Here is a 13155-nt window from a genome sequence, read left to right on the forward strand (position 1 = left end):
TTTTTACCTTTTTTGCTTTCATCGGAGTATCGGTTTGAATCACAATTTGCTATGTGATCGCACGCCACAACCTGTAACTCCGGAACCGGAAGTCGGATCGGGATGAAATTAAAGAGCCATTTACGGGGACGCAATACCTTTCATTTGAGGCCAAGTTTAGTCGAATCGGTCCAGCCATCTCCGAGAAACCGATGTGACTGTTATTCTGAATTTAGATACTTACGCCGGGGCTTCCGGAACCGATGATGGTGGCCAATGTGGCCAAATAGACTTTGAATGGATGTTAGTGACCTAATAATACAAATCGAAGCAGTTGTGGTCATATTTTGGAAAACATTTCACCTTTATACATTCATTGCAGAATTTATTAAAATCGACATTTTCTGCGTGTTCGTACTCATCACCCTGTAATTCCGGAACCGGAAGTCGGATCCATTAGAAATTCAATAGCAGCCTATGGGAACGTTGCACCTTTCATTTGAGACTAAGTTTGTCACAATCGGTTCAGCCATCTCTGAGAAAAATGAGCGACATTTTTGGTCACAAACACACACAGACGCACATACACACACAGACATTTGCCGAACTCGACGAACTGAATCGAATGGTATATGTCAATCGGCCCTCCGGGCCTCCGTTAAAAAGTCGGTTTTCAGAGCAATTGCAAAACCTTTCTATTGAAAAAGGCAAAAAGGTGCGAAATCGGCCAAGTCCCAAAAAGTCGATTGTCATAAAAAAAAATTTTTCTAGATAACATAAAATCTCGACGTTTCATGCATTTTAAAGATGTTTGGCATCAAAGAAACGAATTCGATTTCTGAAATTTCATGGGGTCGCCCCTTCGAAAAAAAATTTTGCGGCTTATATGGGAATTTCATATGTGACCGGACGATTTAGTCTATATTTCCGGACCCATATAAGCGATCCGTACGAAATTTTATAGACATCTTTGAGGATATTATAGCTATCATTTGGGACTAAAATCGGCCCAAACATTTCCGGGAAACTGATGTGAGTTCGTAAATTTTGAAAGAAGGCCGCTTTTCCCGGGCACTACCGGAACCGTCTATGGTGGTCAATGTAGTCAACGAAAGTTTGTTTGGCCGTCGGTGACCTAGAACAGCAAATTTATGTTGTTTGAGAGACATTTTAGCGAAATTTTTACCTTTTTTGCTTTCATCGGAGTATCGGTTTGAATCACAATTTGCTATGTGATCGCACGCCACAACCTGTAACTCCGGAACCGGAAGTCGGATCGGGATGAAATTAAATAGCCATGTACGGGGAAGCAATACCTTTCATTTGAGACCAAGTCGAATCGGTCTAGCCATCTCCGAGAAACCGATGTGACTGTTATTCTGAATTTGGATACTTCCGCCGGGGCTTCCGGAACCAATGATGGTGGCCAATGTGGCCAAATAGACTTTGAATGGATGTTAGTGACCTAATAATACAAATCGAAGCAGTTGTGGTCATATTTTGGAAAAATTTTCACCTTTATACATTCATTGCAGAATTTATTAAAATCGACATTTTCTGCGTATTCGTACTCATCACCCTGTAATTCCGGAACTGGAAGTCGGATCCATAAGAAATTCAATAGCAGCCTATGGGAACGTTGCACCTTTCATTTGAGACTAAGTTTGTCAAAATCGGTTCGGCCATCTCCGAGAAAAATGAGTGACATTTTTGGTCACATACACACAGACGCACATACACACACATACATACATACACACATACATACACACACAGACATTTGTCGAACTCGACGAACTGAATCGAATGGTATATGTCACTCGGCCCTCCGGGCCTCCGTTGAAAAGTCGGTTTTCAGAGCAATTGCAATACCTTTCTGTTGAGAAAGGCAAAAATGTACCGCGATGGGGATCCATCCAGCAGCTTTGGGTGAAAGCTGCCGACGCCGTGTTCAATCAACACACAGTGACTATATGCACAACTTGTTGAGGCAGACACAAGAGTCGATGAAATAAAACACCCCGGCATGGCAATTAGTGAGGGCAAAAACTAACTCATTAAATGAGTTTCATCGTCGCACAATGCTTAGGGTGGAAGTTTTTTGTGACTTAACTTTTTGTCGGCTCCGACAGCATAACTCATTAAATTGACTTTACGCTTGTCCGGACATGCCGCAGACTCAGGTGATTCGCATTTAATGCCAAAAGATCCTGACTCCTGCGCTGCAGAAGACAAAAAGCTAAGTAACCGGGAAACTCTAAGCTTGTTCATTGGCCCTACTCCACGCTTTTCTAAACTTTATTACTTCAAATCCTTGCTCTCCCTTGAGTACTATGGCTCTTAATATTTGAAAAATACTTCACCTTCCAGTCCCTTGCTAATTATATATCGTTACAATATAAAAAAGGAAAAAGATTGACTCACTATAAGTCGTTAATAAAAAAGGAAAAAATGAACCGCTATGGGGATCCATCCAGCAACTTTGGGTGAAAGCTGCCGACGCCGTGTTCAATCAACACACAGTGACTATATGCACAACTTGTTGAGGCAGACACAAGAGTCGATGAAATAAAACACCCCGGCATGGCAATTAGTGAGGGCAAAAACTAACTCATTCAGTGAGTTTCATCGTTGCACAATGCTTAGGGTAGAAGTTTTCCGTGACTTAACTTTTTGTCGGCTCCGACAGCATAAGTCATTAAATTGACTTTACGCTTGTCCGGAAATGCCGCAGACTCAGGTCATTCGCATTTAAGGCGAAAGGTTACAGGATCGGCTGCGGCGCTTTCTCGAATTTTTAAAATTTTTACGTAAAAGATATCAACAATCCCTCTCGTGTAAAGTTGCGCAAGGAATTAAGTTATTTTTATGGTATAACTAAAATTTTAAAATTTTGATGATTACTCGCGGCTAGCATTTTCTAGTTCGAACCAAAATATCTCTGATATTTTATTCAAAAGCACCCCAGATTATTGCATAGGATTGTAGCTTGCTTTGTGTAGAATTTTTCGTTCGCTTACATTACATAGCTACGATGCTTCGTTTTTGAGTTATTCATATTTTAGTAAAGTTGATGAAATACCAATATTTGCAGCCGCATTTTTACCAAATGCCGTATGTCCATTCTAACTTCAGTGAAAATGAATACAAAGCGCATGCGCATGCATGATGTCGGTTTGGTGCCAGACCGGACTAAGCGATATTACATTGATACAGAGAAAAACGTGTACAAAGATTGAATCTTTGCATTCTTTGCGGTATTATTCGCAATGTATTCATTTCATAATTCATGCTAATAATAATATTTTTCAAATCTGGCGCAAATGAAAGGTAACTGAAGAAGAAATTCTTGATTCAATCCTATCATCATCTCATCTTTTGAGATTTTGCTACTTAGTCCGGTCTGACTTTACACCGATCATACAGAACAATGGTGAACGAGGTAAGAAATCACAAATGTCGGTTAGCCGCACGCTAGCGCATGGTTGTTTATGCAGAGCCACATGTTTCCCCATTGATGATTTCTATAGTCTGACCGTTGATTTGAAAATTTCAATTAGAAATTTCTTGCGCTAACTTTTATATATAAAGTTACAGTTATGATATGTCAATAACAAAACCAGTCATAAATTGCACATAGCCATACAGGAAAGTATGTGAATAAATACTGATAGAATTATTAGATAGAAATTCTTTCTTATATGTTATTATAGTCACTAAACTGCCTGGGTATTCAACAATAATAATTCAATAATATTCGCTATAGTTTCTATTGCTGGCTTGAACGTTTGGAATAGGAATTCGTTCAGTTTACTATTCGTATAGAATAATGAGGGGGTAGTACATTTGTCCCGTCTATAACAAAGGTGATAAGCTGGATTGCTGCAAGTACCGGTCAATCACATTGCTAAATGCAGCCTACATTGTGTTCACCGCCGCCTATCACTGAGAGAAAAGGAGTTCGTATGGAAATACAAAGAAGGTTTTACTAGGACAGGAATCTCTACAAATGAAATATTCTCGATTCGACTAGTCTCTTTAAAATGTTGCGAATACAACGTGTCACCTTTTTATAGATTTCAAAGCCGCATATGATACAATCGATCGACATCACCTATGGGATATAATTCACGAATATGGGTTCCCGGTTAAACCAACATATTTGATCAAATCAACAATGGATCGAGTGATGTGATGGGGTCTCTTATTTACTGTTCAATATCGTTTTGAAATAAAGGCGGTAATAAATGGTAATAAATGCGTCAAAAACAAAATACATGAGAGCAAGATGTTCGAAGGAAGAAACATTACACCTTGTGCTCATATGCTCGGTTCGAAACCAAGAGGTGTGGAATAGGGTCATGTCAGTCATCATTTTAACAATCTAACACCCAGACATCGAAAATAGAGGAACGTTATTTCCATCTCGTTACATCTTAGCAGTCGCTCAAAAAATTTGGAAAATATTACAAGCTACTAATTTTTTAGGCTATCTAGACTACTGTACTACTACTACTGTATTTATATTCGACCAAAGTTGAATTTTCTACTACTAAAAGAGTCGTTGCAAGTACTACAAACACTGAAATTTACAATTATGTGGAATAATTTAAATCCATCGTGAATAACCATGAACGATATAACCTTAAATTATTTGTAGGTGGGCAAAAAAAATCTAGAAGACCGTTGATAGTTTCTCATGGAAGGAACAAAAATATCTTCAAAATACAAGACAGAAAACTTATCTTTACCGGATTTATTATGAAATTGGTATGTTGAGTGAGACATTTCTAGACTACTGCTGATAGTTTTAACTTAATAGGCTAATATATCTTCATTTATAGTTCAGAAAAAAATTTAATTTTCAATTCAGATTTGTGATTTGGCCGAGTCTCATATACCAATCAACTCAGCTTAACGAATTAGGACAATGTCTGAATGTGTGTGTGTGCGTTTTTTGTTTTTTTTTTGAGGACAGCAAAAAACTTCCAAAAAAGCCCTGAGGCTGCAGGAAAAAATATATTAAACTCTAACGTCTCAGGGAGCTGGTTTGTGTTGCCACCCGACTCGCCAAAAACCACTGCTGCCACCTTTGCCCAAAACCTGAGTCCTCCCCAGCATTACCTTACGGCATTACTTCGGGAGGGGGTTTATATGTGCATAACACCCACTCTAATTCCACTACTTAACAGTTAGTTCCTTCAGGAGGGTTACAGCACCACTCCTCGACGGTGGTGTGTTCTTCACCATCCACACAGGCTGGCAATTTCTGCATAACAGTCGGAAAGCTAGCTGTGGGTCGCGACTTAGTGCTCTTCCCCTACGACGACAATCTGGGCGGCAAACTTCAGAATGTCTAATTTACCTAGCCCTTCGGCTCCCTTGTGCCATTTTGCACCGAAACTTTCTTCTCGTACCATTCAGCACCACTTCCTCGTTCAGCTCCCGACTTGTTCGCAAGCTACTCGGTCCAGTCCCCAACGTTGGATCTGGCTTACTCCGAAGGAGAATTCCTAGATGAGAGAGGTTCTTCCAATACCGAGCGGTAGATTTCTCCCGATACCGATGTTCGTTTCCGTGAGCCAATTAGCTTCCTGCTTTGTTCCGATCTACTCGACCTAGCCTACTCTACGGGCCAGTCAGTAGGTGCTAAAGTCCATTCAGTGGAGTGGAGCGTAGCTTCCGGTTCAATAGCGCCTCTATGACCCACTGATAGCTATTCGACGCGGTCTACTCGGTCTGATCCCCGGCTGTGCATCTACCCTACACACGAACTATCCGGTAGGGTGATGAGGTCGATCCGGCGATTCCGATTAAGCATGATGTCCGGTTCACTGGCGCCCAGATGACTCGAACCCGGTTCTTCATCGCATACTACTCAACTAGTCCCCAGCGGTGGACCTAATCTACACCGACGGAGAGTTCCCCGGCGGCGGAATATCTCTCGAATCCCAATTTGTGGTTTCACGGCGACTTTCTAGTCAAGGGCGCTACTTTGTTTGTCCATTCGTCACTTCCTCTGCATCTCGGAGAGTATACTCGTAGCCACTCTGTTGACAGCGTCCCAGGTATGCTCTTTGTGGCTCATCTCTTCGACGATACTGTCAACTATCACACCCTACGAAAACTTCTTCGACCTAGACCACGCGTTCCGGTGTCTCTGCACGTTCACGCACTCCGGACAAAGGAGTGACGAAGCATATCCAAACCAATGCAAGTAATTCCGTAAGGGGCCGTACACAAATGACGTAGCTTTTTTCAGAGATCTTTGACCTCTCCCTCCTCACAAAATTCTAACCTCCCCCTCGTAAATAACGTAGCATTTACCTACCCCCTCTCCCTCGTCCCTTGCAAAGCGCCCGGGTGATGAAAAAAAATTACATGTTTTTCAATTATGTTAAATACATGTCCTTTCAAAATGTTTGACGACTTTTATCAACAATTTCATTATAACAGCAAATTGCGTGCAAAATAAGCCCATTTCATCACAAATATAGTGTTGATAGTTTTGTTTTGAATTTTATATGTTAAGGGGAGCATAAAGAGACGTTCTCTCAGTTCACAATCCTGCAGCTGCCAATGATTCTAAGAAGCACACGTTCATCTAAATTACTAAATTTTGTTTGGTTGAATCCGAAGTGAAAATTTAATTCAGCTTCGAAACTAAGTCTACTAGTTAGCACCATTAACTAACTAATGTAGCAAGTTAAATTCGCATATAAAATCTTTTCGTAATTTTGTGAACTTGTAATTCCACGAATCGTAAAATTTACCTCATGAAAAACAGCATCAAAAGTAACTTGTTTGAATTTAAATTCATTTCTCTTGGGAATGGAGGATCATTAAATTGTTTTCTCTAAACAATGGGTTTTAAATTTAATGCTACGTCGCACAACTTCTGACCCTACCCTTCCCCTCGTCACACTTCGTCACACATTTAGTATACCCTCCCTACCCCCCAAAATGCTACGTCATTTATGCATGGCCCCTAAGCTTCCGTGCGCGTACAAAATCTACATCAAATGTATGTTCACCTCTCCATGTTTCCTATGCACTTGAGCTGTTACATTTGTTATGAGTCCTCAGCCATAGTGATGCAGATGGGGATCATGCCGGCGATAACGCATACTGCCTCCGACAATATTGTTCTGTAGCCACTCGCGACTCGTACGGCCATCAGCTGGAATGTCCTGTTCAGCTTTTCACGGTTCCGCTTGGTTTTCAGCGCAGCACTCCAGGCAGGAACCTCATATCGAAGTATCGATGACGAAACAGTAGATAGCATACGTTTCGTGCTGCTTCTCGGGTAGCCGACATTTGGCATGATTCTCGTTGTCTTCTCCGACTGTTCACAGGCGTAGTCGACGTGGTTGTTGAAATTCAACCGGACGTCGGTTATCACTCAAAATTGTGCCCTCCAACGTCGATCTGAATCTGCTGAATCGCTTTGACGTTGCTGACCAACAACTTGTGGTGAGTTATTTGCAGCTTGACTCCGTTCATCTAGCTCTCGATCGCGTCTATTGTCTCCGTCACCGAAAACTCCACTTCTTCAAGTGTCTCGCCCATCACCGTTAGTTACATGTTGTCCGTGAAATCCATACAGAAAAAAATATTTTGTAATTTTAAGTTTATTTTCATGCACATATTTGGAGCATGAATATAAATGTAAAATTAAGTTCCACCACAAATCCACACGACTTGTCGTGCTTTCTTCAATGAATTTGAAAAATGAATGACATGTGTAAAAAGTGTAAAATTGCATGCTTTTTGATACTCCAATTGAGTGCATTGATTTTAACGTAATTTTCAATCAAAGTTTTGATTCAATCTTTGTATGTTTACATTCGTTGGCGGTGGTCAGCTATTTTCGTCCGCGTCCCTTATCACCTATTTTATAAGGTGATTCATCAACAGTGCTATCTTTGAGAATGATCCTTGGTTAAGCAACAAATTTTTCCGATCCTATTTAATTGCAAATAATTAGTTTAGTTTTCATTTCGTTTTATTCTGAATTGCACATATGTTGTCGTATGTAATTTTAAATATTCTTTGATTTGATGGCATTGTAAGGGAAAACGTATTCGCCGGTTGATGCTAATCGAGCTGACATTTCTTTGGACTGATCAAACTAATTTCTTTGTTTGTTTAGTTTGTTTAGTGTTTTTTGACTAACTAGGAAACTAATCCACTGAGCATTTAATGTGCGTGGGGAATACGCATGATCTTGTCTGAGTGAAGTGATGACCATCGAATCATGTATGAGGGTTGAGTATTGACAGTTCGCGAGAAGAAACAGAAGCCAGCTACTAGTTCTAGTAATTAGTGTAAAAATTAGCGTCGTGGGTAGTATATTCGACATATAAAGCACATACGTTTCAGGTATTTCGGTAGTGCTTATTTTATGCCGTTTAAAATACGCTAGCTTAAAAACGCGCGTGAATAAAAAAACAATCGGCCCCTTATTCAATTGTTCGCGGAGAAAGAAACCAATGCATAATTGCCGTTCTATTTGCTTTAGAATACCAACGATTATACACGATAAATAATACCGATTTTACGAAATCTTCCATTACATAGGTAATGCGATATCTATTTCAACAATTGTCTCGAAACGCTAAAGATAATCGCTTTTCATGATATTGTATTGTTTTTGAAATGTCGTGTTTCGCCGGAATAAAGAAACAAGGAATAATAAAATTCTAACCTCTCCCTCGTAAAAATAAATAAAGAAACAAGGAATAATAAAATCGGTCCCATACCGTTTGATACAATTAAACATAAGCAACACTCCCGACTGTTGGCAATACGCAGCTGAAGTTGTTTTTTTCACAAACCAAGAATATCAAAATTAATTCAACAAACGATAAATCTATCATAAATTCTCGGCAGCCGGCTGCCCAGACCAAAGAACACATGATAACCTCTAAGAGTTGCATAGATCGTATCACTTATCAAGGTGAATTCAGATTTATGTAACTATTCACCCCATCCTACTAACAAAAACTTCTTTCCGTGACAAACGTGGAGATGCAGAGGTATACACGGTCTCCATCCCAAGTAACAATTCTGGTTTTATAGCGCACTGCAAGTGCATTCTAAGTTTTAAGAGGGGCACCAAGAGTGCCAAGAAACCTCAATTGTTACTAGGGATAACAACGTTTATTACACTAACATTCCTTTCCTTCCCCGATGACTGTAAGGACGTGGCCGGCGTCGTTATTGGCATTTCAAAGTATAGAACGTTTGAAACGGGCACATTGAGCATGGATAGCTACTCCCAGGCCCCATTCGTTGATTCTCTGTGCAATTTCGCTTGTTCTAGTCAATCACGGAGTAGCAACTACGAATTGTACGGTCATCATGCTCATGCTCAATCTTTGTATGTTTACATTCGTATTGATTTACATGTCGTTTAAATTTAAGTATTTTTTGTGAGCACGATTTTCACTTTCCTAGGCAGCTGCAGAGTTATGACCCCATCGTACATCCCGTTCCAAAGAGTTGGACCAAGAATGGAGCCTTGAGCAACGCACGCTGTGACTGGCATTGACTTCTGCCCTTCGCTCGTCTCGCACAGTAGCACTCTGCTCTAGAAGTAGCTCTTCAAGATCTGGCATAGATAGTTGGGAACCCTCATTTTGGGCAACGCCGCAGCAATGGCTATCCAGTTGGCGCTGTTAAATGCATTCTTAACATCTATTGTGACCACAGCTCAGTATCAATATCCTCTGCACTTCTGTTTAGATGCCTTCTCAGCACTGTTAAACATTGTCCGAATTGCATCCACTGTTGACGCTTCTTGCGCTATCCGAGCTGCCTCTTAGTTAGTTCGCGCTCCCCCTCCGTGCATTTCATCAATCTGTTAAGGATGATTCTTTCCAGGAATTTTCCGAGTGTATCCAGCAGACATAAGAGGCCGGATCGCCCGTGGTTTCCCTGGCTTCGGCTGCAGTACCAGCTTCTATACCTTCCAAATTTCGGGGAGTCTTTATTTAAACACTTCTGCAGCACCATCCTGAACACGTCCGGATATGCCAGGATCGCAGCTTTCAGCGCCACGTTTGGTATTCTATCCGGACCGGGGGCTTTCTTTGATTTCAGACACTTCGATGCTTTGTCGAGCTCATCGTTACTTACCGATCGTCCGTGGGTGCTACTTCTTCTTCGCCGTACGGTGTTGGTGGCCAGATAGTTGGATCGTGCTTCGGGAAAAGACCTTCGATAATTATATTCAGCTTACTCGGGCACATTTTGGCTGGCGTCGTCGAACCCTTCATTTTCGCCATCACGACACGGTACGCGTCGCCTCAGGGATTAGCGTCTATATCTCGTCACAGCTCTTTGAGGCAATCTGATTTTTTAAGTTTCCCATTTTAAAGCGGCCCTATCTTCCCGAAACGCTGCCTTGCGCTCTGCTCTATCTGACTCCGATAATGCTCTCTGAGCTCGCATTCTGGCTTTGAGACAAGCAGCGCGTAGCGTACTAAACGTCTCGTTCTACCAATAAACTGGACCCCGTCTTTTACATGGTTCCAGTTTTCGCGGCATTGTGGTGTTACAAGCCGCCACAATCCTTCTTGTAAGATTTGCCGTACCCACGTTCTCGGTCCAGCCTTTCGACCGAAATGCCTCAACGAAGAGGTCTTTGTTTAAGGCATTCGTCTTCCGCTTTCGCTCACCATGCTACAGCAGACTTCCGTTGATCAATACGGCAGCGAATCGCCTGATGGTCGCTATGCGTATGTGTTTCGCATACATACATTTCTGGTAACACTCTTGTGAATCAGTTTATTTATTTTCGTTCTCGTATTTTGGATCGTTTTTTGTGTATATTAAGTGATTCCTCAATTAGAATAGAGTTTGTGCCCTCGCCTAAGCTGCAGTTATTGATCAATTGACTGATAATTTGTGATTCTTGGTCGTGCGGTGACAATTGATAAACATTTTGTTCTCCCAAAGTGTCGTCGGTAGTGATAGAATCCTTGTGGTGAAACCGTGGATGCATATCGGGAAAGCTTACTCGCGAAGTAGCTACTGTTGCCTACCTGTAGGCGATTCGCAATGGATTCGATCTGCCTGCAGTGCTCCGAGCCGGTAACCACTTTGAATCAGCTGAAATGCCAAGGATTTTGCGACAGAATCATGCATCTATCGGGTTCAACGCTCACTCGTCCAAAATTGGACATGATTAACGACTCAGCGAATATATTCTGGCTTTGCGACAGCTGTGTGGATTTGATGAAATCCTCCGCAGTGAATGCAGCTTTTACAGCATTGAGCGAAGCGTTCCGTTTGCTGACCGACACACATAAAACAGCGCTTGAAGCATTAAAGGCTGAAATGGAGAAAACCAGAAAATCAGTGGAATCCGCAACGACATTGCCTGCAACTCCCATATCATGGCCCGTTCCAAATAGAGCTGGAGCCAAACGTGCTCGCGAGACGGAGGATGATAAATTTCCTTCTAAATCCGATGTCCCCAGTCTAACGTGTGGCAAGAAAAAGGGTGATGTAGCAAAGGTACCCACAATCACTGTTCAACCCGCTACTAGTAAATGCTGGATTTACTTGTCACGAATTGCTACCACCGTTTCCGAAGCTGAGGTTGGTGCTATGGTTAAGGAGTGCCTTTCAACGGACGGTCCGGTCGAAGTGAAGAAGTTAGTGAAAAAAGACGCAAATTTGAGCGGGCTTAATTTCATTTCTTTCAAAATTGGTGTTGACCTTCAACTTCGTGAAATGGCTCTCAATGCCGATACCTGGCCGGATGGGATGTATTTCCGTGAGTTCATCGACTTTCGGCAAGAACGTAATAATGACGGGAAGCATGGGTTTCGGAAAACACCTCGACTGGGATAAATCCATCGCAAATAGCAGTTATTTTAGACCACGCACCGACAATTCGCCTGTTGATCAACGGCAACCGGGACGCACCGTAGAAAGCAATATGGAATCCCCCAATCCTCCCAGCACAGTCGTGCCCCTTGCTGTCAGCAGTATCTTCAGTCGTCCCGGCCCTGTGTCTGGGAATGGAGAGGGGGAATTCTTCTGGACATACCATAGAGCTAAATCTTACGATTATTGCACAAAAATGTTTAGTTCGCGCGAATCGAGTACTGATACACAACCATGCACTGCTAGGCCCCATGCAAAACTGACTCAGACATCACTTCACTAAAAGTTTAATAACTTCTTTTAACAAAGCCAAATTCACTAGCAGTCTTCGACGAAGTTGTAGACAATTAAATTATCTTTCTTATTTTCACTTACAGTGATAATACGATACATACAGTGCCACCTAGCGCCAAAAATGCGAATTAGTGGGTTTTCTCCATGTAAATTCTCGAAAAATCCCATACAAACTTCAGACACGTTGGTCCGGTACCTAGACTTGTCCGATTTGCTTCAAATTTGGTGCATATACTCCTCGTGGGACTAGGAATCCAATCAGGGGTGGGCCGATTGAGTTTTCAAAAATTCATTATTTTTCTGGGCAGTCTAATGCACACTAATGTCATGTAGCAATGGCTGAACCGATCTTATTAAGTTTCAAATGAAAGGCCTAATGTGGCCATTACATGCTATTATTTTTGTTTTTGGCTATGTTTGCTTTCTGAGATATGGGTGATTTTGTTAAAATACGATATGTTTTAAGCATATAACTTTCAAACAAAGCAATTCAGTTCTCACTTACCAATAATACGATTTCAATCGACTTTAATAAAACTCGTGTTAGACCCACAGTTCAGGAAGTGGAACATTTAGTTAGTTAAAATGGAGCTTAATCTCGCTGAAGTTACGTACATTCAGCTGCACCACGTCAAAACTGTGTTTTGATCATGCTTAGAAGATTGACACAGGCAGAAAATTTCATTGCAAAGGACAACATGCAACACGAGGTCGAATTTACTAACACCAGAATCAAGATCCTCGTGCATATGGAAAACGATATGATGCGCATCCATGATTTGCCCTTGCGCACAAAGGAAGAGCAAATCAAACGAATTATGATGCAATATGGAGAAGTAGAATCTATTACGAATGAAACCGGAGAATTTTTTTCACAGGTATTTCCAACGGCGTTCGTATTGTGAGGATGCGAGTGACGAAACCAATGCTTTGTTACACGACTCTCGACACCGAGAGAAGGCGTGACCTATAGGCAATCACCGC

At 41.5% G+C, this 13155-nt stretch overlaps 2 protein-coding genes across 2 annotated transcripts in view; one reads left to right on the forward strand and one right to left on the reverse strand.

Annotated features, from left to right (window-relative positions):
- LOC131683174 (alpha-actinin, sarcomeric-like) overlaps positions 1-13155 on the reverse strand; it is a 346976-nt gene that overhangs the window by 192393 nt on the left and 141428 nt on the right. The window lies entirely within an intron of this gene.
- Positions 11044-11841, forward strand: LOC131680351 (uncharacterized). The gene has a single exon (XM_058961071.1). It carries the CDS (start codon positions 11044-11046, stop codon positions 11839-11841), a length of 798 nt encoding a protein of 265 aa, XP_058817054.1.

The sequence above is a fragment of the Topomyia yanbarensis genome, chromosome 2 (assembly GCF_030247195.1).
Source record: "Topomyia yanbarensis strain Yona2022 chromosome 2, ASM3024719v1, whole genome shotgun sequence".
NCBI classification, from domain to species: Eukaryota; Metazoa; Arthropoda; class Insecta; order Diptera; family Culicidae; genus Topomyia; species Topomyia yanbarensis.